The sequence below is a fragment of the Pteropus alecto genome, unplaced genomic scaffold (genome assembly GCF_000325575.1).
Source record: "Pteropus alecto unplaced genomic scaffold, ASM32557v1 scaffold44, whole genome shotgun sequence".
In the NCBI taxonomy this organism is placed as follows: domain Eukaryota; kingdom Metazoa; phylum Chordata; class Mammalia; order Chiroptera; family Pteropodidae; genus Pteropus; species Pteropus alecto.
Window position 1 is genome coordinate 7,918,104 of NW_006436812.1, and position 26,986 is coordinate 7,945,089.

The window sequence follows — 26,986 nt, forward strand, 5'->3', positions numbered from 1 at the left end:
GCTAAGCGGCCCACGGCCTGCAGCAGGGAGCTCAAATCTCTCAGGGAACAGTGCAATCGCCGGCAGTCGTTCTCTGCGGTGATGTTCAACCTATGTCCTAAAACGTAAGACCTCAGACAGTTTTTCACAGGAAGAACACGCTTTAGTTACCACGATAGATAATAGCTCATTCAGGCAAGCTACATTTAGCAAAACCAATTCTTGAAACACAGAAACCCACAGGCTCTTTCCCAGGACTAAGCAAGGAAATTGGGCACTGTCTCCACCTAAAGCCGTACCCACATGCACTCCAGAGCCAGAGGGAGGGACAGACAACAGAGGAAGACGGACAGACAGCCTCGGCTGTGCTGACATGGACCAAGCCCCCATCCGATTCCTCTTGACCCTGTGAGAGTTTGATACCACCAATTTTACATACAAGAAAACACACCCAGGGAGGCCTGGTAACTTGCCCAATTTGGGTCACATTTCCAGAGCAGAGCTAGTGTCCTAAGCTCCGTGTCTAAGCAACTCTAAACCTGCTTGCCTTCTCCATATGGCATGGTGGTAGTATACCATCTCCATGGGCTGAGATAGGATTCACCCCTGCTCGAAGAACTGGGTGCACTCAGCACTCCCCGCAGAAGAGTTATAGGATCACGACATGAAATACGGAACACAGGACTGGGGATTCAGAAAGCATAGACTCCCTTCCACTCACTGGCTGTGCCTCAGTGAGCCCTTCTAAGTCTCAGTTTCCACATCTTTAAAATGGAAAATAATGCTATTAACTAATTCACTATTATAAGGGCTAAGTTAGAATCTATTTTTTTAAAAAATCTCTGAACTAAAAACCATTATTTAATAATGGTTTTTAACAATTATGAAAAACAAAGAGCTAGTGATCTTCTAAGGCCTAAAACTTTCCTACTTTTCAACATAATTTGTTTAAGCTGAACAAGAATGAAGCAAAGATGAAAGGCAAAAACATCCTTAATTTAGTGACTTTCTTGCCTTTTGGGCCCCTCACCCCACTATAAAAGACAGTAAGAATTATCAAGCCAGAGGAGAGGGCTCTAAGTCTGATAAAGTTCTCCTTCACCCAGCAGGAGGGAGGGAGGAGTAGTAATAGTTGGATCCCTGCCCACAGGGCACCTGCAATCCCAACATTCCCTAAACACTTTTCAAGCCTTTTCCCTCCACTGCCACTTCAGGTTTTTACTGTTAGGAGGCAAGTGCCTCAGAGTGATCATCACCAACCCTCCTCCCCCAGCTCTCCACAAACATCTTCCTAGAACCTGATCTAAGCACATAGCTCCCCTGGAGCAAGGTGCCAAACTCTTCTGGGGCTCTCCCCAGCTAAAGGGGGAGAGCCCGAGCTCCCAGCATCAATTCCAAGTCTCTCATGACCTCACCTACTATCCCACTGTATCATCTGGACCCACTGATAACCATGCCCACCCCCAGCGCCTCGCATCTCTGCCTGGACTGCCCATTTCATCCTCTGCCCACCCCCTGCCTTGGATGCTCTTACGTACCCTCCTGATTCATACAGGCATCATCCCTTCCAGGAGGCCTACCCACCACTCCCCCAACAGAGAGGACGTGCTTCTCTCTGTCTTGCATTCCTCCAGAGCACCTCATGCAGAGACAGAAATACACTAATGATTTACAAGTCTTCTCTGCATAAACAAGGCCTTCATGGTGAGGGGCCACGCCCAGTGTCACACCCCACCTGGTACAGCACAGGGACCACAAATGTGAGAATGAGTTCAATACTACACAACAGAAAGCAAACTAGATAGAGCAGGAGACAGAGTCTCCGGAGCTCAATTTCCTCATGCCACCCTTGGGAATATTCACTTTAGTATTTAAAGGTGAATATGGATAGGCAACACCTGTGGGAAGGAAACCAGCAAGGCTGAACACCCATGAAGAAGGTGGTGCATGAAGTAGTAAGTTTCATGCCCCAAATCCCACACTGACTTCCAAGTGACGAGGCTGGAAACAGTGACAGCCTCCATGGGAGAATAGGAGCCTGGAAAAGGGGACACTTTGGTCAGGGCACTGTTACACTTGGTCACATTCCAAGGAGCAAGAGAACAAAAGGAAGGAGCAGCTCAAGGAAGGGCCTTTACAAGTTAAGACCCAGTGACAAGGGCCAGCTCTGACCAGCCCCCAGTCGCCTGTTCCTCCCTCCTCCTCTCCACGTGGAAAGCAGTGCCCTTGGCATAGCAAACAGAATTACCAGCCCGCAGCACCCCTGCGAGGCCCCTGGGGTGGGAGAGAGTGAGCCAGCTCCCCTAGTCAGAGCAAGAAGAGGACCACCCCACACCACCAGCCAGATGAGCCCACAGGATAGACAGAACCAGAAAGTATTTCTGGTCATGCTGGGTCATGTGAGAGGGAACACTGTCCCTCTCCTCATCTCCCAGTTAACAAAAGGAGCACAATTATACACCTTCTGAATGTCCAAGATTTTCAGGGTGACAGCCAGGTAACCAACTCCCAGGGTAAGCTTCTAAAACTTGTTTCCCTGCACACCAGCCAAGCCTTCAGGCTCGGTGGGGAACAAACCCTTATGAAAAATATGCCCAGGAAACTGGATGTGGTGGTAGTACAGATGAGATGAGGACAACTTTCCTTTCAATGAGCGATGTGGGTGGAGTCTGAATGAGCATCAATAACCTCTCATCCTCCTGTACACACCCATCTTCATCTGCCACTTATCTCTCACCAAGCTCCGCCCTGACCACGAGTTTTCCACTTATTTGTTGTACTTAATATCTAGAACTAGGTACCCTTAAGAACTAGGTTCTTAAATATTTTAAGCATAAGGGGAAACATTCTGGATTTCTCTTTTAAGAAACAAATCAAACCATCACCCTAAATCAAGTTTCCATTTTAGTACAGTCCCAAAAAGACAGTTGTTAGACAGCTTAAAAGTTATCTTACTCAGGCCTTCCCCTCTTCCCCCCGTATGCACACAAAAGCATCTGATGATGGCATTCCCTCAGCACTGCTCCTTCCCACCTGCCTCTTCCTGGACACCTCAACTGGGTGTCAAAGAGCCCAATGCTTCTTGAGGGAGCCTTCCATCTCTAATCAGCTTGGTCAAAAATGGGAAATCTGTCTGTCATTCCTCATCCCCCTGTCCCACCCCTGGAGGATAGAGTACAAAACAAGCCCAAGCCAGCTGACACACAACAGTCTTGGGGAGATATTTAGACAGGGATAACATTCTTGCAAATTTTCTTGGCTGAAATAAACCCCTGGCGGTCCCTTCCATTTCCCGCGCCACCCTCCTGAGAATCCTTGCCGTCCTGATCACTCCCCACTAAACCTGCCCTAATTTGTCTAACAAAGAGCAGTACCTACAAAGAATAAAAGCTCAGAACTGTTGTATGTGTGTGTGTTTTATTAACTCTTAGTTTGCACTAAGAGTTAATAAAACACACAAAATTGCAATTCCATATAATTCATCTTAATGTATCTTGACCTTACAAAATTGCAATTCCATATAATTCATCTTAACACATATGTGCCATCTAAGGTGCATGTTAATCAAAACTGTAGCTGGTTCTTTCCTGCTCTATTCTATCTGCGAGGCAAACACACATGCAGTAAATACTCCAAATTCAAGCCTCTGCCTCACCCCACAGCCTAGAAACCTCGTATCGCCGCCACCACCACCAACACAAAATCATGCAAGGCACCTCAACCTGAGGAGACAGGCCAGAGTTCCCACTATGAAAAGCTGTTCAGATCCACCCACATTTTCTTCTACTTGGCTAAGCTTAGATCTCCTGACAACAGTACAGAATGTCTGCAAAGTGGAACTTCCAGATGAAAATACTGCTGCATATAGGTTTTAGAGAGTGAAAACATCACGGCCACACTGAAGTCCTATCTTCCACAAACCAAGTCTACTGAAGCTGTCCAGATGTGCTCTAAGCCACATCCAAAGAACAGGTCCCTGGTAAATCACTGCCCTGGAAAAAAAATATCTTAATGTTACATGTAATTTGGTCTTCTCTTTTTGAGAAGGCTGGGGAACGTGAAGGTGTGAAAGTTAGCATTTGCAACATTCCATCCTAAGAGAACAAACAAGCAATAAATGAACCAAAGCAGAACAAAGAAATCTAAGGTCCAAAAATCTTATATATTGTAAATAAACCAATCTTTTAGACCAGAAAGTCTACATGGCTAAAAAAGAAAGTGAACAGGGTTATTTAGAGCAGAAATACTGTCCCAGTGAGGGAAGATCTCAATGAGCAGTGACGAAGCCAAATATACATACAAATGGATACCTTAGGGCCAAGTTAAGGACACAAATGAAGTACAAGGGGCACAACCACTAATGAGAGGATTTCTCACCCCACAAACGGTGGGAAAGACAGACAGCGAGGGCAAGGCACCTCAGGGGTTAGAAAGCACAGTTAACTGATGTGCCACAGCCAAGACGTGTTCTGCCGTGGGCTTTACTGAAGAAGTGGAAGCAGTAAAATCAGCAGCAGCAGAGTAAACAGTGAGACTCCCCATCCACAAAGGCTCCAGAGGAGACCCAAGAATTAAAGACTGGCTAGATATATGCTAATGAAAGAAGTGGGCCATAAACTATTGGGGAAAGGATAACACGGTTTCTGTTACGAGGCAATAAGGCTGACTAATACAGCATGGAGGTTATTTGAGGGGATGAATGGCCATGGGAACCAGGGACAGAATGTACTCAAGAGTTTCCATTTTTTAATAGCCTTTGCATTGGAAACTTGGCTTTTGAGCCACCAAGGGATGAGTGAATTCTTCATCATGGATAAGAGAGCTCATTTTAAAACAGAAAATAAGTATTTCTCTGGCCTGAGAGGTTTTGCCACTGGAGTAGGTACTAAAGACCAGGCTAGGGATGAGATTTATAAATGATCTAGAAGCGCCAAGAGCACTGGGAAATTGCCAGTAAATGGGCTTCAGTGAGAGCAGGTATATGATATTTCATTTAGAGAAAAATAAGACACATTATCCTTCTCAGAGGAGAAGCTCTATGTTATCAGCTGTGTCTCAGAAAAAGGATTTAAGAATCACTTCAGATTTTCACCTGAAGGCAGACTCAATGTAACATAGAAAAGTCAGCTATAAAAAGGAAACCTAGTGGTCAATTTTGGGGGGAGGAAATACACGCTCAATTTTTTTTATTTCTAAGATCAAGGATAATGTCTTCGGGGTCCTGACTACATTCTGAGAGAGACCACCAGGGCACAATTTTTCCCAAGAATGGATTCTGGAAACATCTGCAGCATTTATATACAGTCAAATGATTTTCATTAATGTTGACAACATTACTTTGCAGGCATGTTTGCTTTGATAAGTGGTCTTTTTAAAGTTCTGTATAAGCTGTTCTTATCCTATCTACAAAACCGGGGCCTGTACTTGGGACATGCCAAGTCCCATCAACCTCCTGGGGCCCAGTGGATTATTTAGAAGCTAATAGTCATGGAAACAAGCAGTCACAGGCCACAAAGAAGGGCAGTCTCAGAAACAGCCTCTCATGGGGGCTCTGCCATGAATAACAAGCTCGTCCAGGAGCAGGGCTGCACCTTGGGCAGCTCTGTGCCAGGCTGAAACAACAGAGTTACATAACAGAGGGGCTGCAGGCCCGGGCCAGACATAATTCTTGTAAGGAAAACGGTGTGAAGAAGAGTATGAAATGACTTTAGGAGATGGAGGAGGAGGGGGAACACAGTCATGTTTGCAAGCACAGTATTAAGTGTCTAGTGTTTTCATCGGCATAATAAATGTCAGATTCAACTTTTTATCATTCATTCCCCATTATACCATCTTGGGACTAACAATAACAAGCTATGTGACATCTGATTTCCTCTTCTGTGAAATAGAGGTAACTAGTATTAATGCTTATAACCTTACAAGACAGTTGAGAGAATGAAATAAAATAAGCAAATAATATAGTACCTGGTATGTAACGAGTGTTTTACAAATGGAGGTTATTACTAACAAAAAAAGTGCTAACTCTAAATTCCAAGCAGGTGAAACTTGTAAATGGCAGCCCAGAGTCTTTCCAACTAGCTATGGTCAGATCCGCCCACAGGCCATTTACAAAAAGAAAGCTAACATTTACTAGCTACCCCCATGCTCTAGTGGAGTTTGCCTATTCCGGAGTTGCTCCTTTGTCCTACTGGATTCTAACACCCAGAGAAGAAACAGCACACCACAGTAAAGCCCACGGTCGTTTTTTTCCTAACACACTTGCAGGTTTAAAGGACGTAAGGACATATTCCAGTTGCTAGGGTTTTTTTTAAAAAACTACCTCTTTGCTCAAATTATCTCTCGCTCTCAATGAAACACCTCTTTGGAATATACTGTCACAGCCTCATCGTTTATTCCCCCACGCTCCTCTTTATCATGATTTTTTCTTTTTTTCTGTTTAGAAGTGGGGAGAGGTGGAGCAGTAGGAAGGTGGCAGTGGACAAATCATGTTCTGACAGCAACGGCAATAATTAAATGTTAGTCAATTGTTTTTGAATGTTGGTTAAATTAGACAATAAAAACCAGTTTACCTGACCCTGAAGTAACTATAAACTGCTGTAACCCCAGATAAACGTCTAAATTGTCCTGAAGAACTGGGAACTGAAAAACAAAGAAACAAAGATTTAAAAAAAAACAAAAACAAAACACAAATTCGAGTTTTAACAGCATTTTACCATTAAAGCAGTACAAGTACCTATAGTGGGGGATAAAAACTACTCCCTGGGAACCTTTACATGCAGCTAAGAAAAGATGGCTCCCTTCAGTGCCCCTGCCCCCGGCAATTTCTATAACTGAAACCACCAATTAATATTTGGACTAAGAAAGAAAACATCAGTTTGGTACTTTTTTTTTTAAACGAGGCAGTGGATGCTGGATATGACTACTATGTACCTCAAAGAGGACACCAAGCCTCAAAATGATCTGCACCTACAAGAGTTCTGAGACAGACCTATCTCCCTTCGAATCCAAGGGAAACCCTATCTTTGAGAGAAATATAGATATGCCTTTATTGAAGTGCATGGCAACGTGAAAAGACGAGCGAAGTTATCTGGAAGTCAGTTTCCCTTCCTTATTTAGCAGACAGGACCTTCATAACCAGAGCTGTATCTTTTCTTTCTGAACTGCTAACTCACTACTTTCTAAGCTGCTAATTCACCATTAAAATAAAACTTTAATGTGACACGTCCCTAAGAAAGGCGGATGACAAAATAAAATGGCACTTTCCATAAGAGAACACAAGATACAGCTGGGTTGTGCAATGCAAAGCTGACCCCAACAAATTGTCTTGCCTTTGAAGAAGAGATGGGCTTAATGAAATCTCCTCAAAAACAAGTACCACTTAATGAATAACATCAGTCCTTATGACTAAAGGTTCCAGCATATAAATGTAGGCAGAGTGCCAGCAACTTGTCAAGAGTGAACTTTACAATGGCTAGCAATGTAATTCATATAAATAAATCCTCTACTTGGCCTGGCCTCTTTCGAGCTACTGAGGAAGGCATTAATACAATTCATATTATATCCAAGAGTTTAGGAAAGAAAAACAGGGCTTCCAAAAGTAGATTTAAAATATTTTGGGAAAATGCTAACATTTGATAAATTTAAGTGTTGGTTATGATAATTATTATTCTCTATTTAGAATACATATTTTTACAATACCGGTGAGCAAAAAAGCCATACTACTCAGGACACATGTGCAGGGAAATCACAAGGCTCTTCATCCCCCTCCAAACAGTGAGTTACCAGTGTCGAGAAGGCGTGTGTGGGAAGGAGCTCCATCACTTTGGCCACCACCTCCAAGCTCTGGCGTAAGTACCGCTGCCACTCTGTCTGCTGCTGCAGGGGAAACACAAAAGGGTCAGCTCTCTTAACAGGCAGGGTCTTGTCACCTTCCTTGCCAATTAGTCCTCTGCCTCAAGTCTACTCTCAGACATAGCATTCTGAAGAAACAGCAAATAATAAAATCATTTTCTAGTACTTTAAAAAGGCTAATATATTTTTTAAATCCAATGAATTAATGTCACTAAAAGCTTTTTCCTAAGAACAGAAATGAACCACATAGAATCACCTACTTTTTCCCCTACAGTCATATAGGAATCCAGATATAAAAAAGCCATCTGTGAAATGTTTTCAGTCCCTTTTACGTCATCCCGGCTCTAGGTATTGGTCACTCACTGCCTTCAGAGGCAGTCCATTACCATGCTCCTATAACTAACTACATTAGTGCCACTCAAAGTCCGGTCTACAGACAGGCAACATTAGCATCTCCTGGAGGCTTATCAGAAATGCAAATGCTGTGGCCCCACTCCAACCTCCTGAATCAAACTCCATTTAACAAGTTGTCCCAGTGAAGCTTATCTAGACTGTAATATGAGATGCACTGCCCTAAATCATACAGTTAACAAGAAGTGAAGCTAAAGTTTACTAAGTACCTACTACGCACCAGGCACGTAGCCAGTCCTTCTCTCATGTGTTCCCCTCATGGAACTGTGAACACAGATGTATCATCCCCCTTCTGGGAGATGAGAAAATTAAGGCTCAGAGAAATTCAACGCTCAGACCTCTATCTCCTTCGCACCCAAGGATGCAAAGATTCAAATCCAGGACATCTGGTTCCAAGTATAGGGCTCTTTCTAAGCCAACCTGGCTACCCTCAAAGGTCTTGATGATGCAATAGTCAGTGTTATTTTGAAAGCTATTCCAGTGACTTGAAAATTTTAAAGTGCATGTAGTTAAGGAAAAAGAACAAAGAAGTTATGTCCTTAAAGACATTTTTCTTATTAATGTGGGGTACACTAGCATCGATAAATTCAAGATTGATTTTTTAAGAGATACCAGTTTACAAAATATACTCAAAAGAAACATTCTTTCATTCTAGCCTTATCATCTAAGTATCTCTTTAACTATTCCCACCAGCATCCAACTAGCTTGTATTTGTTGCCCACTGAGGGGAGTGGAGGTGTGGGTGCAAGGCAGGGGAACAGGAGGAATATAGAGTTCTTTTAAACCACTTTTCAGCGTACATATGTATTTACATTTCTAGTCTATATAGGTAAAAATGCCTGTAAGACTTTTTTTACTAAGTTAATGAACCCAAAGAGACCAGGGAGGATATAAATTTCAAATGCACAATTCAAACCAGAAGACTACTTTGGCTTAAAAACAGTCTCCAGAGCAGAGGGCTGACAGGTTCCAAGTCTCCATATTGATTCATGCCACAACATGACAGTGATTAAAGGTCAGTTAGGGTGTGCCACTTACATCATCATCCAGTGTCTCATCATCCAACTCCTCCAACTGGGCCTGGTTATATCTGAACTGGATTCGATTCAACACCTCCGTGAGCAAGAGGACTAGGGCGTCTTCGTACCTACATGACAGGGAGAAGTTCAACATCAGGTGAAAGCAAGTTTTAACCTAGGATTTCGAAAATGAAGAGAATGGTGTCCATGTGTTGAATTACCATATACAAGCAACATCTAAACTAAATTTAGTTTATGGGTTGACAAGTGTGTATATGAGAGTAGAACAGTAACAGAGGTATTTATTTAACTATGTTCCAGGCACTTTCTTGATAGATTGACCCAATTATCATTATATAATATCCTTGTCTCTGGTAGCAATTTTTGTCTTAAAGCCTATTTTGTCTGTTATTAGTATAGCTATCCTGGATCTCTTCAGGTTATTGTTTGCATGGGTTATCTTTTTCTATCCTTTTATTTTCAACCTATTTGTGTCTTTGAAACTTAAGTCTCTTATAGACAATATGTAGTTGGACCATGTTTTTTAATCCATTCTGTCAATCTCTGCTGTTTAACTGGAGAAGTTAATCCATTACATTTAATATAATTACTGAAAAGGAAGGACTTAGCTCTGCCATTTTGCTACTTATTTTCTCTGTCATATCTTTTGTTCCTCAACTCCTCCATCACCGCCTTCTTTTGTGTTAAATAGGTATTTTCCAGTATACCATTTTAATTCCCTCGCCATTTCTTTTATATTAGAGTTATTTTCTAGTTATTTTCTCAGTGGTTGCCCTGGAGATTAGAGGTAATATATATATGTATGTATATATATACACATATACATACATATATTATATATGTCAATTAATTCAATGATTCAACCCTTTTAACAACTGTGAGAGGTAGCTGATATTAATGGCGTTTTTCTGATAAGAAAACTACAGTTGACAGAAGTTAAATAAATTGTCCAAGGTTACAAAGCTAGCTGATTTGAACCCAGGGCTCCCTAACTCAACAACCCATAGTCTTCTCTCTACACACAACCACCAATGGGCTCAAAGCCTGCTCCACCCACTCCCTAAAACCTAATTTTTAATCATTTTTAAGAACATGTAAAACCTAAACAGATAAATGGAAAAGGCCTGGGGAAACCCTGACTCTTGGATCTACGTCTGAGAATAATTTCTCACAGAAACATTTGGAGCCTGAGGCTTGGATATTGCTCACATGTGAAAAGAATTTAACTCAGAAGACACCAAACTGTATACAACAGTTGCTACCACAAGAACCAACAAACCACTAATTTTCAAGAATAACTCATGTTGCCTGAATGCTTGCTGTCCTGAAATGTTTCTAAGTACAGGGATTGCTCCCACTCATAAAGCAAACCGTCCATGCTGGTTATTTGGCTCTCAGTGCCAATCTGCTCTCCACCCTGTGTAATGCTGAGGCTGACACTGTGCAAAGCACATTTCTCCTCTGCCCGTTAGGCTCTGACAACAGGGGTGCAGGAGGAAGACCGGAAGGCAGGAGGAGCAAAGGAATGCTGTTCTTCCTGTGGGCTTGCTGTCCCAGCAGTATCACCCCAAAAATGGTCACCAGGTAGTAATAATTGGTTCCAGTTTCCAGCTTCCAAACTCCCAGAACCAGCCTCATCACGCACCCTCGGAGGTACCAGTTACACCCTCTCCTCAAAGGACTGAGCCCCAGCTCCTGGGGCCCCTCCTGGAGGTCCCGGGGCAGCTGAGCAGTGCCCTCTCCTCAGAGATCCGAGGTCTAGCTGCCTGGGGCTCATCCCTCCGATATTCCAAATTCCCATAACCCCAAACTCTTTCCTTTGTACCCCTAATCCTAGGGGTGGAGCTGCTTCCTGTAGCTAATCATCTGTGTTATCTCAATGTTCCCCTTTTGCTTTACCAGTCCTCTAAAACCAATTTAATCATTTTCCTACATTGAATTCTTAAAATAATTAAGCGTGCTTTGTTTTCCTGACAGGATTCTAATAAACCACCTAATCTATACAGGTGAGTACAAGGACAACAAGATGACCAAAGCTAAAAGGTATCCAATGCCAAGATCTAATACAGTCTATCAAGTCTAAGTACAATTCATATGATGAGACTCTGTAGAGAGGCAGTCTAAAGACTACTAAAAAATCCTCCTGAACTATCACTTTTCAGAGTGTGGTAGGCACAAGAGGTCATTTCTTCAGTAGAGAAACGCTGCCCACACCTCCCCCCAACGAGTGCCTCAGTCTTTGTAAATGACTAATCAACCGAGACTAGATTGACAACTGAGCGTGGCCCAGAAGGGAATGCTGGCAGAGAAAAATCACCAATAAAACAGGCAACCTCTGTGGGAAAATTGCCAAGAGAATCAAAATCCCACTTCAGTAGACTTCAGAGAAAGTTAAGATCAAACATTAAGCCTGAAGCTTATATTTGCCATTTGCTCAGGAAACAAATTCCTCAAGTTACAGAAGTTTCATGCTATAATTTGCTATGACGGACCAAAACATTTTCACAATTTTGCTAGGAAAGAAAATCCACTTCAGACTAGAGTACAGATGAAATCTGTCATCTGTAAGTTGTCTTGTTGAGCTAAAAGAGAATTTAAAGACTTTGTATGCAAAGTCTAAATTAGACCTAAAACCCTTACTGGCAGTTGGCAACTCTGGCTGCAAAAAAAAAAATATATATATATCACTTAGAAAATTAAAGCCAAATAGGAACCATGTTAACGTACACTTAGGCAATTGATCTCCCAAAGTATTTGGAGAGTTTGGGGGAGTATATAGATGTGGCAGACTCTGGCTGCCTACCCAATGCCCATTATTTCCTTCTTAGTGAACACTGGGCACTGAGGCCATCTGAAAGACTACATTTTCCAGCCTCACTTGCACGTAGTGGTGTGGTCAAAGACATTAAAAGAAGTCACTGGGTGGGGCCTCTGGTAAAGCTTCTTTTGTCTAAATTCTCTCTCTTCTCTTTCCTGCTGCTTGACTCGTGGGTGTGATGTCTGTATATTCAGCATCTATCATGACCATAAGGTGACTGTGGAGATGGAAACCATGCCTACGGCTGGGAGAACAAATATGTAAAAGGACCCCTAATATTAGTCAACATACAAAGAAATGAGAAGACACCGACCATTTATCAGGGAAAGACAAACAACGGATTCCAACCTCAAGATGACACTTACGTTGGAATTATCGAAGACTTTTTAAAGCAGCTCTCATAACCATCCTCCATAAGGTTCTTCAGATGGAAAGTGTTATGGACTGAATTGTGTCCACTCAAATTCCTATGTGAAAGCCCTAACCCCCAGTGTGACTATATTTGAAGGTCTATAAGAAGGTAATAATGGTTAAGTGGGGTCATAACAGTAGGGCCTTAATCCAGTAGGACTAGTGCCCTTGTATGAACCAACACAACGTGTGTGTGCTTGCTCGCTCTCTCCCCCTGAGCAAGCACAGGAGAAAGGCCACGTGGGGACACAGAGGGAAGGCAGCATCTGCAAGCCAGGAAGAGAGTCCTCACCAGAAACTACAGCTGCCAGCACCCTGATCTGTGACTTCTAGACTCCAGAGCTATGACAAAATAAATTTCTGTTGTTTAAGCCACCCAACCTGTGGTATTTTATTATGGCAGACTAAGCTGACTAATAGAGAAGGTAAATGGTAAGAAAGAAGGAAGGAGAAGCAAGAGATTTGGCAAATGTCTGAGAAAAAACAAAAGACTATTTCTCTCGTTAAAATTTTTAAAACATGAATGGTAGATGAAAACAAAAACTGAACACTGACTGATGTGGTTTTCAATGTACACAGAGGTAGAACATACAGCAACCTCAATAAAGAAGAGAGGGTAAAGGATCTATATGGTGGTATGGTTTTCTACCTTAAAGTGGTAAAAAAAAAAAAAAAAGTGCCAAGTATACATATTATAAAACCCAGAGCAACCACCAAAAAAACTCATGAGATAGTCAAACACTCAGTAGATACACTGAAAAGGAAAACCAAATTTGTGTGCAACTAAGAGTCTCAAAATAAATAAAGCAAAAACTGATAGAAGTAAAAAGAGGCCTAGACAAAGCCACCGTTATGCTTGGAGAGCTCACCGCTTCGCTCTCTTGGTAGTGGACAGACAAGCCAGATAAGGACAACAGGTAGAATGTGAGTAACCAAGCTGACCTGACCGACATTTATAGAATGCTCCACCCAACAACGGCAGAACACACACGCTCTTCAAGTGCATGGTGAACTAGGACATAAGTAAGACAAACCTTAACAAACTGAAAAGAACTGAAATCACACCAACTATGTTTGCAGATCTGTATTAACCAGAATAAAGTAATAACAAGATATATAGAAAACCTCCAAATATCTGGAAATTAAAGAAGAAATCTCAAGAAAATTTTAAAAGTATTAAACAATGAAAAAGCAAACAGAACATATTAAAATTTGATGGCTAAAGCTAAAGTACTTCTCAGAGGGAAATTTATAGATTTAAATGCTTAAATATACAATAGAGAAAAACCTATAACCTATGTGGCTCAAGACACATGTAATTCCAACAGCATCCCAACGTCTGAGAGTTTTAATTATACATGTTAAGGCAATTACATAGTAAGTGTTCAGTTAAGTATCTGAATGAAAGAACAAATGAACAATGGAATAAATAAACACACAGGCAATAAACAAAAGTCCAAGTCAGATAACAACAAAGGACTAAAGCATAATCCTGGATAGCTTTTTCAATTCTGTAATGAATAAGACCCATTCACTTGCTCTTTAAGGCCAGTCAATAGCACAAATTTCTTTCAGCAGGTATTAGAAAGCTACTAGAGCCCTAATATAAACCTAGTTAACACCTATTATTAATTATATCAAAATGTCATGTGTCATAATGGCACTTCCTCTTTATTAAGCAGAAAAACCACTCGAAAAAAAAAGGGCAGCAATTTTTCTCATGCTCACTCGCATTTGTTTACAGTCCAATCTAGTCACCAGGAATCCCTGGCTGGTCTGTGGCCAGCACTTGCCCATATTCTCATGACAAAGAGGTTCACAGGTCATGGCTCAATAACTTTTGGTTGCTTAACTCGCTTCGATTTCCTCATCTTCCTGTAAAAATAAGTTTCTACACAGGTGGCTCCCTTCACATTGACAAGCACAGAGAGAAAGGAGTGAGAGAGAAAAGAGAAGAGAACCAATAATTATTTACTGAGCAGTTACTGTCAGCCTAGGTACTTCATACGTTGGTTCATTTAATTTTCTCAACAACGTGTAAGGTAGATACAACCATCCCCAAAGTTTCAGCAAGGAAAACGAGACTGAAATGCAGGTCTTTCCATACCACCTCAAAATGGTAAATCTGGACAATGAGCCCCACCAGCAATCCTTTTCAGCTGGGTATAATACAGAACATTTACTCCATTAGCACTGGGACTCAAGTTCTCTCAAGTCCCCACCAGCTCCAGTCAAGAAACTCTTGAGCATTCTCACTGAGCAAGGAACATGCATAGCTCCATCCAATTTCCAAGTGCCTAAGACCAAAAATAAATCCATGTACATTTGTGCTTCTAAATTTGTAGCCTACAATGCCTACCACTTTGTTGTGATGATGAAAAACCTTTAAACCACAAGGGACAGGAACTCGGTGCTGCCTTTGTGACTTAACCACACCTACGTTTCCCATTTAAGACACCGAGAAAACATTCTTGACTACTTCCTGCAAGATCAGTTTCTGAAATTCTGGCTCAAGCCACAAGTGTGATTCCAAAAGTACCCTAACTTCTTTCAGATATATTTTTTCAGTTGAAAAACATTTGTAAGCTCTTAGTTAAAATGAATGGGCCAATTACCAGTACAGTGCTCTTTATCAGCTGCTTCTGCAAAACCAAGCACTCTGATATATTGAGGTCTTTCATAACCTAGAGCAGTGGCTGCCAAACTTTCAAAATTTTCATTTAAAAACTTCTGAGAACACACTTGTATAAATGTATAGAGGTGACAGATAAAATATACTACATCAATAAGCAGGTCCCCTGATGGTGGTTACTCTTTAACAGCATAAATCATACATAAGCTTTGAAGGTTTGGAGTTTGAGGTTTTTTTTTAAAGGCATAAAAGTGTTATATGTGCATGTTAAAAAAAAAAAAAAAAAAAAAAAAAAAAAAAAAAAAAAAAAAAAAAAAAAAAAAAAAGTCATGAAAAATTAGAAAAATTAGGACAATAATCAAATGAGCAATAAGAAAAACTCCTAGTGTTTAAAGTGGTTAGCCAGAACTACTGACAACTGGGATATTAGATGATATCAGATGGCAGATGCCTAGGCAGACAGGTCAACATCTGCAAGAGGGACTAAAGGCCTTGAGGCTGTCCAGAGGCGCCTTGTCACTTAACTCTATGGTTAAAACACCACAGCCAAACGGCAGCAACATCATCTATTACTTATTATTACTGTTGGGGTCATCACTGTGAACATTTACTGAGTGCCTAAGACATGCTAGATGCTGTGCCAGGTGTTTTATATACATAATTTCCTTAAATTATAACCATCCTTCAACAGAGGTATTAGTATGCTCATTTTACAACAGGAAATGCAGTCAGCATATAACCTAACCAAAAGTAACACTGCTACCAGGAAGCAGAAAGGAATTTAAACTCTATACCCCTGCTCTATTGGTACAAAAACATGAATAAGTGTATATTTAATAGTAATAATCTGCTAGTGTACATTTTCTCAATGGAACTATTATTCTCCACACTTAAAGCACATTTAAGCATATTACTGTGCTTTAAAAAACATTTTCATATTCATCATTTCCCCAGTTTATTAACCCAACAGCCTGAGAGATGTGAAAGAATATCTACCATTAAATATAGCAAAATCAGGCAGTGCCAGGAGCAACTGCTGGGCATCCAAGAAAGCCAATCTGGTGGAAGTACCTTTTCTTTGAAGAATCTCATTCAAAAAGTCAAATACTTACAGTTGGCAAATTCACCAAAAACAAGATCTACTGTTGTGTAATAAGGTTTCTGATATATGAATATACTACCCATAACCACATTCGACCTGGCACCATAGCAACTTGGAATCTATTTTGCAATCACAAAAATAATGTTTGGGAACAAAAGTGTAAATGTTTAAACTGGGAATAAAAATATTGTTTAAAATTTTTTAAACCTCATAAAACCTCAGCAATGGAAAGGGTTCTAGACCTCTACCCGGGCGGGGGTTCTCCTCACCACCTCCATTGGGCTTCTGGGGAAGGAGTATTCACAATCTTCACCACCAACCATTGATACATTTAATGAGCATTCATAATATGCCAAGCATGCTAGATACATTAGCTCATTATTTCGTTTCTGAAATGAAATAATGACCATAGTATACAGGAAACATACTTTCTGCCTACCGGCAAGAAAAATGGGCTAGAGAAACATGGGGGAAAAAACATCTCCCTATTTTCTACTTTTAAAAAATACAATTAAAAGTACAAAAGTAATTACCTCCGGATTGTGGGATTATGGATAACTTATCTTCTTTACATTTATCTTTTTCTGGTCTCTAAAATAAATACTTCTTCATGACCAGTATTTATTACTTTATATAGAAAATTTTCAAATGCATACAAAAGAATAAAGAATGTAATGAAACTCAAGTTCCTTTTCAACATTAATTATCAACATACAGCCAATCCCACTTTCCCCTTTATGCCTAGTGGATTATTTTAAAGCAAATCCCAGATATCACTATTACTTCATCCAATAAAATAGTTCAATTTGTATCTCTAAAGTAGTACCAATAAAAAGAAAACACAAAAGCATTATCACACCTAAAAAATTAACAATATGTATTATTTTAATCAGAAAAAAATGTTTTCAGAAAATGAGATATTTAAGGGGAAAAAAAGAAGAAAATACTCAATGGCATTACTACTTAAACGGCTTATGAGATATTTAAGGGGAAATGAGATATTTAAGGGGAAAAAAAGAAGAAAATACTCAATGGCATTACTACTTAAACTGAAGAGGTCTTGGCTTCACGGTTGCCCTTTCAAGCCTTAAGAAAAACTGGCAAAAATGTCTGTCTCTAGTAATAAATGTTTCTGGGGTTTACCTGTTGAGAACTGCTTCCTTGTCTCCCAGACGACTTTTAATTTTACTTGAAGAAGTAACCTTCATGAGTAGGCTATGGTGCAAAAGAAATCCAGACAATAAAATTACTTAATGCAAATTCTCCTTAGAAAAAACACCCACAAGCCTGTATTCCCTTCAACTTCTTGGTAACCGCAACTGGTGTCTTTAGTTGATCTTCATGATTGAGCCCTGTTGAACTCAATGAGACTAGGGTACCATGGAACACATCATTAGGGAGATACCATGCAGGACATACTGAGTTACAAAACAAGCCAAGCAAACATCTATCCTAACAGGTGAGGAGGGCTCTTACGGATCGTTCAATTCAAATCTGTTTCACAGAAAAAGAAATTGAGAACCAGAGACACGATTTACTCAAGGTCAAGGAGAAGGAGCAGGTTTCTTTACCCCTCCCCCCACCCCTCCACCAATGGGCTCTCTACTACATATTAGCACAAAACCAAAAATAAGTTTCAGTGGCTCCAAAGGTGCCAAGTTTACATATTTAAACATCATGAAAATAACACTTACAGTCTTACTATGCAACAGATTTGAAAATGAGCTTCTTAAGTCTTGGGCATTATCTTAACTGTAAAAGTAGGAGTGTCCTACAGGCTAACAGCAACCTCTAACCTGGTGTTAAGGACAATGTAAGGAGAGAAGACAGTCTTTGCTGGGTCCTGTGCTGGACCTCTGCACTAACTAAAGAACTTTGAGATTCTAGTTTATACAAAATCCAGGCACTATATTCTCCAACATCTAGTCCTTCTTATATACATTCAGTTTCGACTTGTGGTCCCCCAATCCCTTACATATCCACTCAAATTCTTGCTACTTCCAAGAACTCTTTGGTTTCACTTTTGAGTGCTTCATTGAACCACGTAATTGGTGGCAGGATCGGATATGGAAAAAAAATAATACCTTCTTCTTCTTGGCTCAGTTTTCCTTCCATTTCTGATCTACAAGGAAATCCAGAAGTTTACAAGGGAATGTACGGAATTTGCCCGAAAAATAACTAACACTGGGTGGCAGCGGGCAATGCGAGTTTTGTACTCAAGCTGAATCTAAGGCAAAAAAACTGTAACTTAAAAAATAGGCAGACTCTAAGCTCACAATCCACAGGGTAGAACTAGACTGCTACAGCTCAATCAGGGCCACTGATAGGACCATCCTCAGAAAACTTGAAAAGACCATTTCCCGTCTCCACTTCCTACTTCGTAAAACCAAGATGTCTGTAAGATAAGAAAAAGTAGAAGAATAAGCTAGAGAAACAATGAATAAGCCATGTGAAAATAAGATGAGTAGCTGGCAGACAGACACTCAACTTGCATAGCCAGGAAATATATGTAGTCTTGTCCTGGCTTTGGCTTGCTGAGCTTCCCTTAAGTAAGTCATCCAGTTGTCCTTCCTTAGTTTGAAGATACCCACCAGTCCCTCCAAAGAACATTAACTGATCAGATCATATGGAAGTCCTTTTGCGAAAAGCCACCACATAAATCCAGGTTTTACAGCGATATCAATACTCTTTACAAATATACAAATCTTCCTCATGCATCTGAATTGAGGATTTACTGTGTGGCTCAAGGCTGGGGAAAAAAAGATGGGCATATATACCCTCTGTGGAACCTGAAACACCACCATTCACATCCACACATGCAGGCCTCACTGTGAGGCCTTGTGCACTGCACTACCTATGGTCTGGCCTTTGACAACTGCTGTGGGCACAGATGGTTACGATCATAAAGATGATAGGCTGGCTATACTTTTGGAGTCATTCAACTTTTCAGAATCCATGACTCATAGACCCATTTTAAAAATGTACCTGTACTCAGATTTACTTTTCAGATTCCAGGGCTGATTAATCACAGAAGATCCTGTCAAGTCTCTTTAAGAATAATAGTATCACTAATAACAGTATCACTCTTATCCCCACATGGTTTGTTGTGGTTAGCTGTCATTTTCATCAGTCTATCTGATCTTCACAATAGTCCTGGAAAGTGGACGGATCTATTTTCTATAGAATATATAGAAACCAAGGATATAGAAACCAAGGTTCAGAAGCAAGGTTACTTGCCCAAAATGACATGATAAGGAACAGAAACAGAACTAGAATATGTATCTTAAGACTCTGGTCTAGAGCCCTCCCCTACACCCCATGCCATACTATTTCAGAGTTTTAAGAAGAAGAGGCAAAATGAAAAATGCAAGACCAAGAAGGAATTGGTAATGATACAGTAAAAGAAGGAAGAGAATGACAGAAATCATGTGCTTATACAGACACTTCAGGGACTCAGCAAGGAAATAAAGTGATGGTGGAGGCGAACGGGTGGTCAGCCCTAGTGGCTGGAGGGACTGAAGCAAGACACTTAGGTGAAAGAAAAAATGCAGGAAAAGAAATAGAGGAGAGGAACTGGTAAAAAGAAGACACTAACACCATCTTTATTACTATTCTCTCAATTACGTTTATCAGTACTAAGATGTCTATAAATTTTAGAAACAAAGGCAAAAAATATTGAGTATTCCTATTAATAAATATCCCTCTAGACAAGAAGACACATCTTTTCACTTTCCAGATAATTAAACTATGATAAAGTAAGTTCACAGTTAGTGAGTAGATGAGAACGTAAAGCTCTCTCTGGAGAGCATTTAACTTCTTATTCTTAAATCTTATCCTAAAAAGCTTCCCTGCCACCAGCTCCTAATCACAGAGTATGCCCTGCCACCTTTCCTCCACTCTGCCTTTCCAGCAAAGGGCTGCCTACGCTATAGTAAACCGCACAGAGAACGTTCCAGGTTCCTGCCCCTCTGCCTGATGCTCAGAATCTGCTTCTGCCCAGGACACCAACTCTCACAGTCTGAGAGTCTGCACCCAGAAAGAAAGGGCCTCACATAGGAGGTCGGCTGACAGAACCTCGTTGTTCACTTCATTACCATATCTATTTCTTTTTCCAGTATGTAAATATAACATGTAGAAATGTATACAACCACCACTTTCGATTCAATGGAAAACAAACACACGGGATTCTAGTGAAAGAATCATAAAAGATGAACACTGGCCAAAGACCATGAAGATGCCCACTGCAGCCAATCTCTTTAGGTGAGGAAACTGAAATGGAAGGAAATTTAAAAAAACCTTTCCAAGGACACAGACCTAATAGAAATAACCAGAACTCAACACAGAATTTTTGGGTTCAAGTCCAAAGAAGTAGGCATAAAACATGAACACTTTAACAAAATTTTTCAGCTTTCTTCTATACCATATATACCAAAAGATCCCTTTCTACATACGGAGCAAAACAGCAAGACATTTTCATTCCATTTTCCCAAATAAACTCCTTCTTTCTCACCTCAGCACTGGCTCCTTATCTTTCATTTCTGCTATACTTAATCCTAAGGTATCTATCAAATCCTTTTTTCCTGGTCCCCTTTAAGATGTCTCTGGACCTGTCTCAAAACACCACCTCTGATGCTTCTCTTCTATATCCTCATCCTCCCACATCTCATCGCCTCTGCTATCTCTTCTTAGGTCTGGTGAGCTCTGTGTGTTTTCCTTTTTATTCTGCACTCACTGGCTCCTCTGTCAGACATCTTGAGACTTCTTCAACCTTTAGTCATCCTCTTCCACCTGCACCCTTCCCTCTGGTTCCCAGGAATGGTTCAGCCTTACCACTGGGTAATCTGACTTTTACGTGCCAAGTATCTCTTTGAGAAAGGCTAGCTCTCACATTAAATTCTTACTCCAAATCCCCTGTCACATACACACCTCCCTCCTAGCCTAGACCCTTGCCTCTCCTCTAGTCTCAATTAAGCTACATTAGCAGTTCAAACAACCCAGCTGTTTCATCCCTACTATATACCAACAAAAGAGCTACATATGTACTCCAAAAAATGTATGCAAAAATGTTCACTGCAACATGATTCATGATCACCAAAACTGGAAGTAGCCCAAATCAGCAGTGGAATGGATTTTCAGATAATGACTTACTATAAAGCAATAAAAATAAACAAACTACTGCCATATAACACAGATGAATCTCACAAACAATACTAAATGACAAAAAGCCAGACAAGACAAATACGCCTTGTACGTTTCCACTTAGAGAAGTCTAAAACAGGCAAAACTAATCTGGGATGTTAAGGCCAAGATTGGGATTACTTCCGGAGAGAAGTGTGGGGGAAGTGATTGGGAAGGGACAGGCGGGGATTTCCGGGGGTGCTGGTAATGTTCTACTTCTTGACTTAGGTGGTCGTTACATGGTTTGTTCATTTTGGAAAAATGCATCAAGCTGTACATGTATGATTTATGTACTTTTCTCTGTGTGTGTAATACTTCAATAAAAAGCTGATTAAAAACACATACAATGGACACAAGGGATAAGGTATAACAGAAATGTCTACAAGTAGACTGTAGTAATGGCTGCACAAGTCTATAAATTTATTGAACATCACTGAATTGTACAATTACAATCGGTGAATTCAGTAGTATTTAAATTTTATCTCAATAAAGTGTTAAAAATATACATATAAAAAAGACTGAATCACTAGAATATAAACTCGATGAAGGCAAGGACTTTAAGGGTTATATGCCTAGCTTCTGAAATACAATATGAGTTCAAAAAACATTTGTTGAATAGAGGGAAAAAATAAATCCACCAAAACTTAACTCTTAAGAGCTTCACTAACCTCCTGTGGTGACAGTTATAGCACTAAAGGCCCTAATTTCAGACTTTTTCTATATTTTGCTTATCCAACATAACAGTGATTAAGAGCACAAATCTTGGGTTCAAATCCTGACTCCACTGCTTATTAATTGTATGACCCCGAGAAAGTTACTTTTTGTGCCTCGGGTTCTTTATCTGTAGATAGATATGATAATACTACTAATACCTCATGGGGTAGTTATGAAGGATAAATGTGTTAATCTTCACATAATAAGCACTATATAAATGTTTAGGAAATAAAGTAGTTCTTCTCCTGAAACTAACAAAGTAGACTTTTGGGGAAGGAAGGGGCAATTCTGGTGCTTTACCTGATGAAATGTGTACTTGAACAAAAGTGTCAAAAACTCCACCACAGGGAACTGGGAGTAGGACTCGATTCTTCTTAGGTGCACACTCACAAAAAGCCGCAGAAAGTCAGTAAACTTCTCAATGTAGCTGAATTAAGACAAGAAGACAAAGGTGACAATAAAAACCTAGTCACCTCCTTAGAACAGATCTCAAATTCAATCCAAATTTCTTTCAGTACAGAACTACACAGATTTATATTTTCAGTTAAAAATATAAAGGTAAAGGCCTGCAAAAATTACCTACAGCTCAGGCAACCCTTCATTCCATTACCACCTGAAACATAGCAAAAAAGCAACTTTAATCCTCAGACACCATGTACTAAGGCATCTTATAAGCTAGTGCTCTCATATTTTCCAACTCATTAGTGTTATGACCCAATTAAAGTGAAAGGAAATGGTACTAAAAAGTTGATGGGCAGATCATTTGTGTCATTTCAATGTGGCAAGTATGGAAGGCTGTTTTCTATGCCAGGAGGCTAAAACATTAAAATAAATGTGCTAAAAAGACAAAAACAAAACAAGGCTATACAAAAGGCATGGCATCCAAGTAAGATATATTCAGGCCTGCCCTCTCACTCCTGGTGCTAATTAAACATAGCACATCGCAATCCACTCCAAAGTGATTTCAAACGTAAGGAAGGGAGACTGTTAGAGCTGAAAAAGCCTCAGGACAACTTAATCTAATGCTTCATTTTAAAGATGAGGCCCAGAGAGATAAAGTGACGGGCCTGAGGTCACTCAGCCAGCTCATGGCAGAATGGAACTACCATTCCCTCCCAATCCAGGGCTCCTCCTTTTCACATCACAGTGCATCCCCAATTTATTTGTATTCATAAAATCATTTCACAGAAGAGAGTGGGTCACAGCCGCAAGGATAAGAGATTTTTGCTATTAAATACACAGCACATCATCACTCTCACATTTCAGAAACTGTCATTTTAAGCCCCTAAATACCAAAAGGTGATTAGAAAATGAGATGGACATATCTCTATAAATCACATTTCAGAGACCAATAAAAAAAAGATACAGACATAAAAGGCCTTAGCCAAAAATTAAATAATGGCTAAAATCAATTCTGAAACTTGTAACTACAAAACACTATTTTTTAAAGCACAGATACGTAAAATAATAAAGGGGGAGAAAAAGATTACAACTAAAAAGAGCAAAACTGGCCCATAAATAAAATGTCACATACTGTTCCTGGGACCTATTGCTCCAAGGGTGGCCAACCAGTCTGTCTGACCTCCACACATATATAAACTTATTTGTAGGTTTAAAAAAACAACTTAATGTGTTTGCCAAATACTTGAAAAACAGTAAGGCACTGAAATCAACTGTTTTTAGAGATAGAAAAGTACAAAGAGACTTCTCTCTGATGCCTTCAATCACTAATGCTCATGAGTAGGAAATTCTCACTCCTCATTTAGCTTATTACATTTTTACATGGATTTTCAAAATCGCCAACCAGTTTGCTGCTCTTTGAGAAGATGCACTCAATTCCCTGCCACCCATAAAAGAATAAAAAGAAGTCATGGGTAATATATCAAGCAATCTCAATTTTTATTTTAATCTCCAACCCAATTTTTTAAAGAATACAAACAAGGCTGTTGAGTAGCTAAAACTACAGATTTTATTTCACCTCATTTTCTTTCCCTTCCCCACCTTCTGGTACAGGTGCTAATGAGCAGTAGAAAGTTAGAAAAAAGGCAGTAAAGGAGAAGAGAAGCAAAGGACCTGGGTAAGTAGCTCCTCAACAACCGAGAATGGACTGAGCTGTTTAGAATTAGTGGTAAGGGACTCAAGAGCCAGGAAGCGAGCACACAGTATTATGTCACCTTTCTGCTTCCAGGCACCTCTCAGCTTTCACGGGGCAATAGGAAGCATAGGATTAAAATAAAAAACCAAGAGCACAAAAGTTACATGTAACAAAATCAATACAAAGATAACCCATGACAACATTTCTATACCGCCCGAGGATAAGCCATAACAAACATTATGCTACAAGTAAAAGTCAAATCAACTGATAATGATGGTTGGTACAAGCAGTTAGATTTTTTTTTAATATGAACATAAAGCCTTTCTTAACCAAAGCTAGAAAAAATATAAAATGTGTTTGAATACCGATGCCTTTGAATTCATATAGAAAGTTATTACCGAATAATGAAAAATAAAACATTACTATACTAGATGAGTTCTTTTATAACTGTACAAAGAAAATTTTACACAAAGCTTGTTTACAATGAGGCAAACCAAAATAATCTTATGTACCAATTTTTTTAATTTAGAAAAACTTATTAAAATTACTAAATTTAAAAAACACCAAAAATGTCTTAACTTTAGGCACTAGACTTATATTCTTCTATTTACTCTAAGGAAAAAGAAGTAACTTAACTCTGTATAGCTTAATAACAAGAAACAAGCCAAGGAAAATTGATTAAAATATTAACTTTGGCTGACAGACAATCTATACTTATTTACTAATTCAATACAATTTATCTGCTTGGAAGTTTCTGAACAGTCAACATGATGTTATTAACGTAAGTTTCCAATTTTCCCTCTTGATTTTACACCACAGTAACTCCCTATTAGTGAAAGTTGTAAGACAGGTAAATGACATCATCTGCAAGGGAAATAAATAATGAGACCATGTCTCAGAGTACTGTGATAAAAGTCATCTTTTATAGTACTTAAGAAAGAAAAGTTAGGTAATTTTAGGCTCTATTCAGGAGGACAGTAAAAAGAAACACAGGTGTCTGTTACATTAACTTGTGCCCCAATTAACATCTCTCCTTTCTTTTGATGAAAACGTGCCATCTGTGTAAACCTTACAATAGTAACAATATTCCCATATACTGCCTGATGTTCACTTGGGAAAAGTCAAATAGTAAAAACTGACAAGCCACATCAAGTGAGAAGGGGTGATCATAACTCCTGTACCTCCACGGACCTCCTCTCCTGTTCTTGACTACACATGAGCAGCAGTCTCAGTTCCTGCAGCACCTCAGACCTGCAGGCAAATAGTGAGGAAGAGGGGAGGAGAGGGGTGGAAGGGAGAACAGGAGATGGATGGGGAAAAAAGACAACAAACCTACACAATTCACAATCACTTTTCAAACTCACCTCATTTCCCTTAACCACCCTAGCCCTTCCAGCTAAGTTTAGACTTACTGGTACACACCTACCTTTCTGTTGCTCATCGGGAGCCCCACATTCTGAAACCAAAGAGGATTACAGACACCATGCAGCACACCGTGATAACTAGTCAAGGCCCTTTCTCAGGGCACAGCCGACTCTACACCTATTTGTATTACCTCTCATCGAGTTCTTCTAGCCTGCTCTTCACCGTGTGGGCATTGTTATCCTTGGTGATTTTCTGCAGGAGGTAGAAAGTCTGCTGGAACATACGCAGTAAATACTCCTCGAACTCCATAGGCACACAGTTCTTGGACATGAGTTCATTGATGCAGGACATGGCCAGGACCCCAAGCCGGCCGCGCTCCTGACCCAATACACAGTTCTGGCTGCTGCCGTTAACTGATGCCATCTTTTTGGCCCGGATGTCACAGCCAAAGCGCGCAAAGTGGAAGATGGTGGTAAGGAGGGATGGGGTGATGCTGGCAGACAGAGGAATCCAACTGAAGAGATGGGCCAGGCACTCCAAGGCCAGGGAACAGATATACTCACTCTCCGCATCAAGGATGGGGATTGGCTGGTTCAACAGTTTGGCTGAACTAGGACTCTGCAACAGGTTACTCAGTAAGTCACCTGAAAATATAAAAGGCTTTTAAGATCTACACTGTCAAATCTCTTACAAACCAATTTGAGTAACTCTCCTTCTTAAAAAAAAAAAAAAAATCTAAGCATTACTATAAAGCAGCAGTTCTCACAGTTTGGTCCAGGAGCCTCAAAACCCTTTCAGGAGTTCACGAATTCAAAACTTTTTTTTAAACAATACTATAATATTATTTTCCTTTCTCACAAGTATACAATGGAGCTTTCCAGAGGCTACATTACATGTGATATCTATCCAACAGAGAGAAAGCAAAAAAGCTCTTTCATTAAGATGTATGCAAAGATGTAAAATAATGTCACTCTTCTCAGTAAATGTTTGTTTGCTTTTTTATTAAAATGTTTATATATGAGTTCATCAGTTATTTTTAAATGAATTAATAAATATTTGTAAATTTTCTCAGTTTCAATATCAATAAACATAACTCACAAAGATCTTTGAGGACTTCAGTAATTTTTATTTAAGAGTAAAGGAATCCTGGGTGAGGGCGGGTGAAATGGGTGAAGGTGGTCAAAAATACAGCACAGTGATTACAGTTAATATATTTCAAAGTTGCTAAATCTTACAAATTCTCATCTCAAGGAAAAAAAAACCTGTCACTATATGGGATGAAATATATTAACTAAAATTACTGTGGTGGTCATTTCACAACATATACATATGTCATTATGTTGTACATCTAAAACTAACACAGTGTTATAATATGCCAATTATACCTCAA

The 26,986-nt window shown here is 39.9% G+C and overlaps 1 protein-coding gene across 1 annotated transcript in view; it reads right to left on the minus strand.

Annotated features, from left to right (window-relative positions):
- Positions 1-26,986, minus strand: part of XPO6 (exportin 6) — a 98,044-nt gene that overhangs the window by 21,202 nt on the left and 49,856 nt on the right. Inside the window, 8 exon segments of the mRNA XM_006914223.3 lie at positions 3-97; positions 6,549-6,618; positions 7,762-7,854; positions 9,280-9,388; positions 17,388-17,438; positions 17,440-17,459; positions 22,437-22,563; positions 25,787-26,240. Coding sequence (XP_006914285.1) covers positions 3-97; positions 6,549-6,618; positions 7,762-7,854; positions 9,280-9,388; positions 17,388-17,438; positions 17,440-17,459; positions 22,437-22,563; positions 25,787-26,240 — 1,019 coding nt within the window.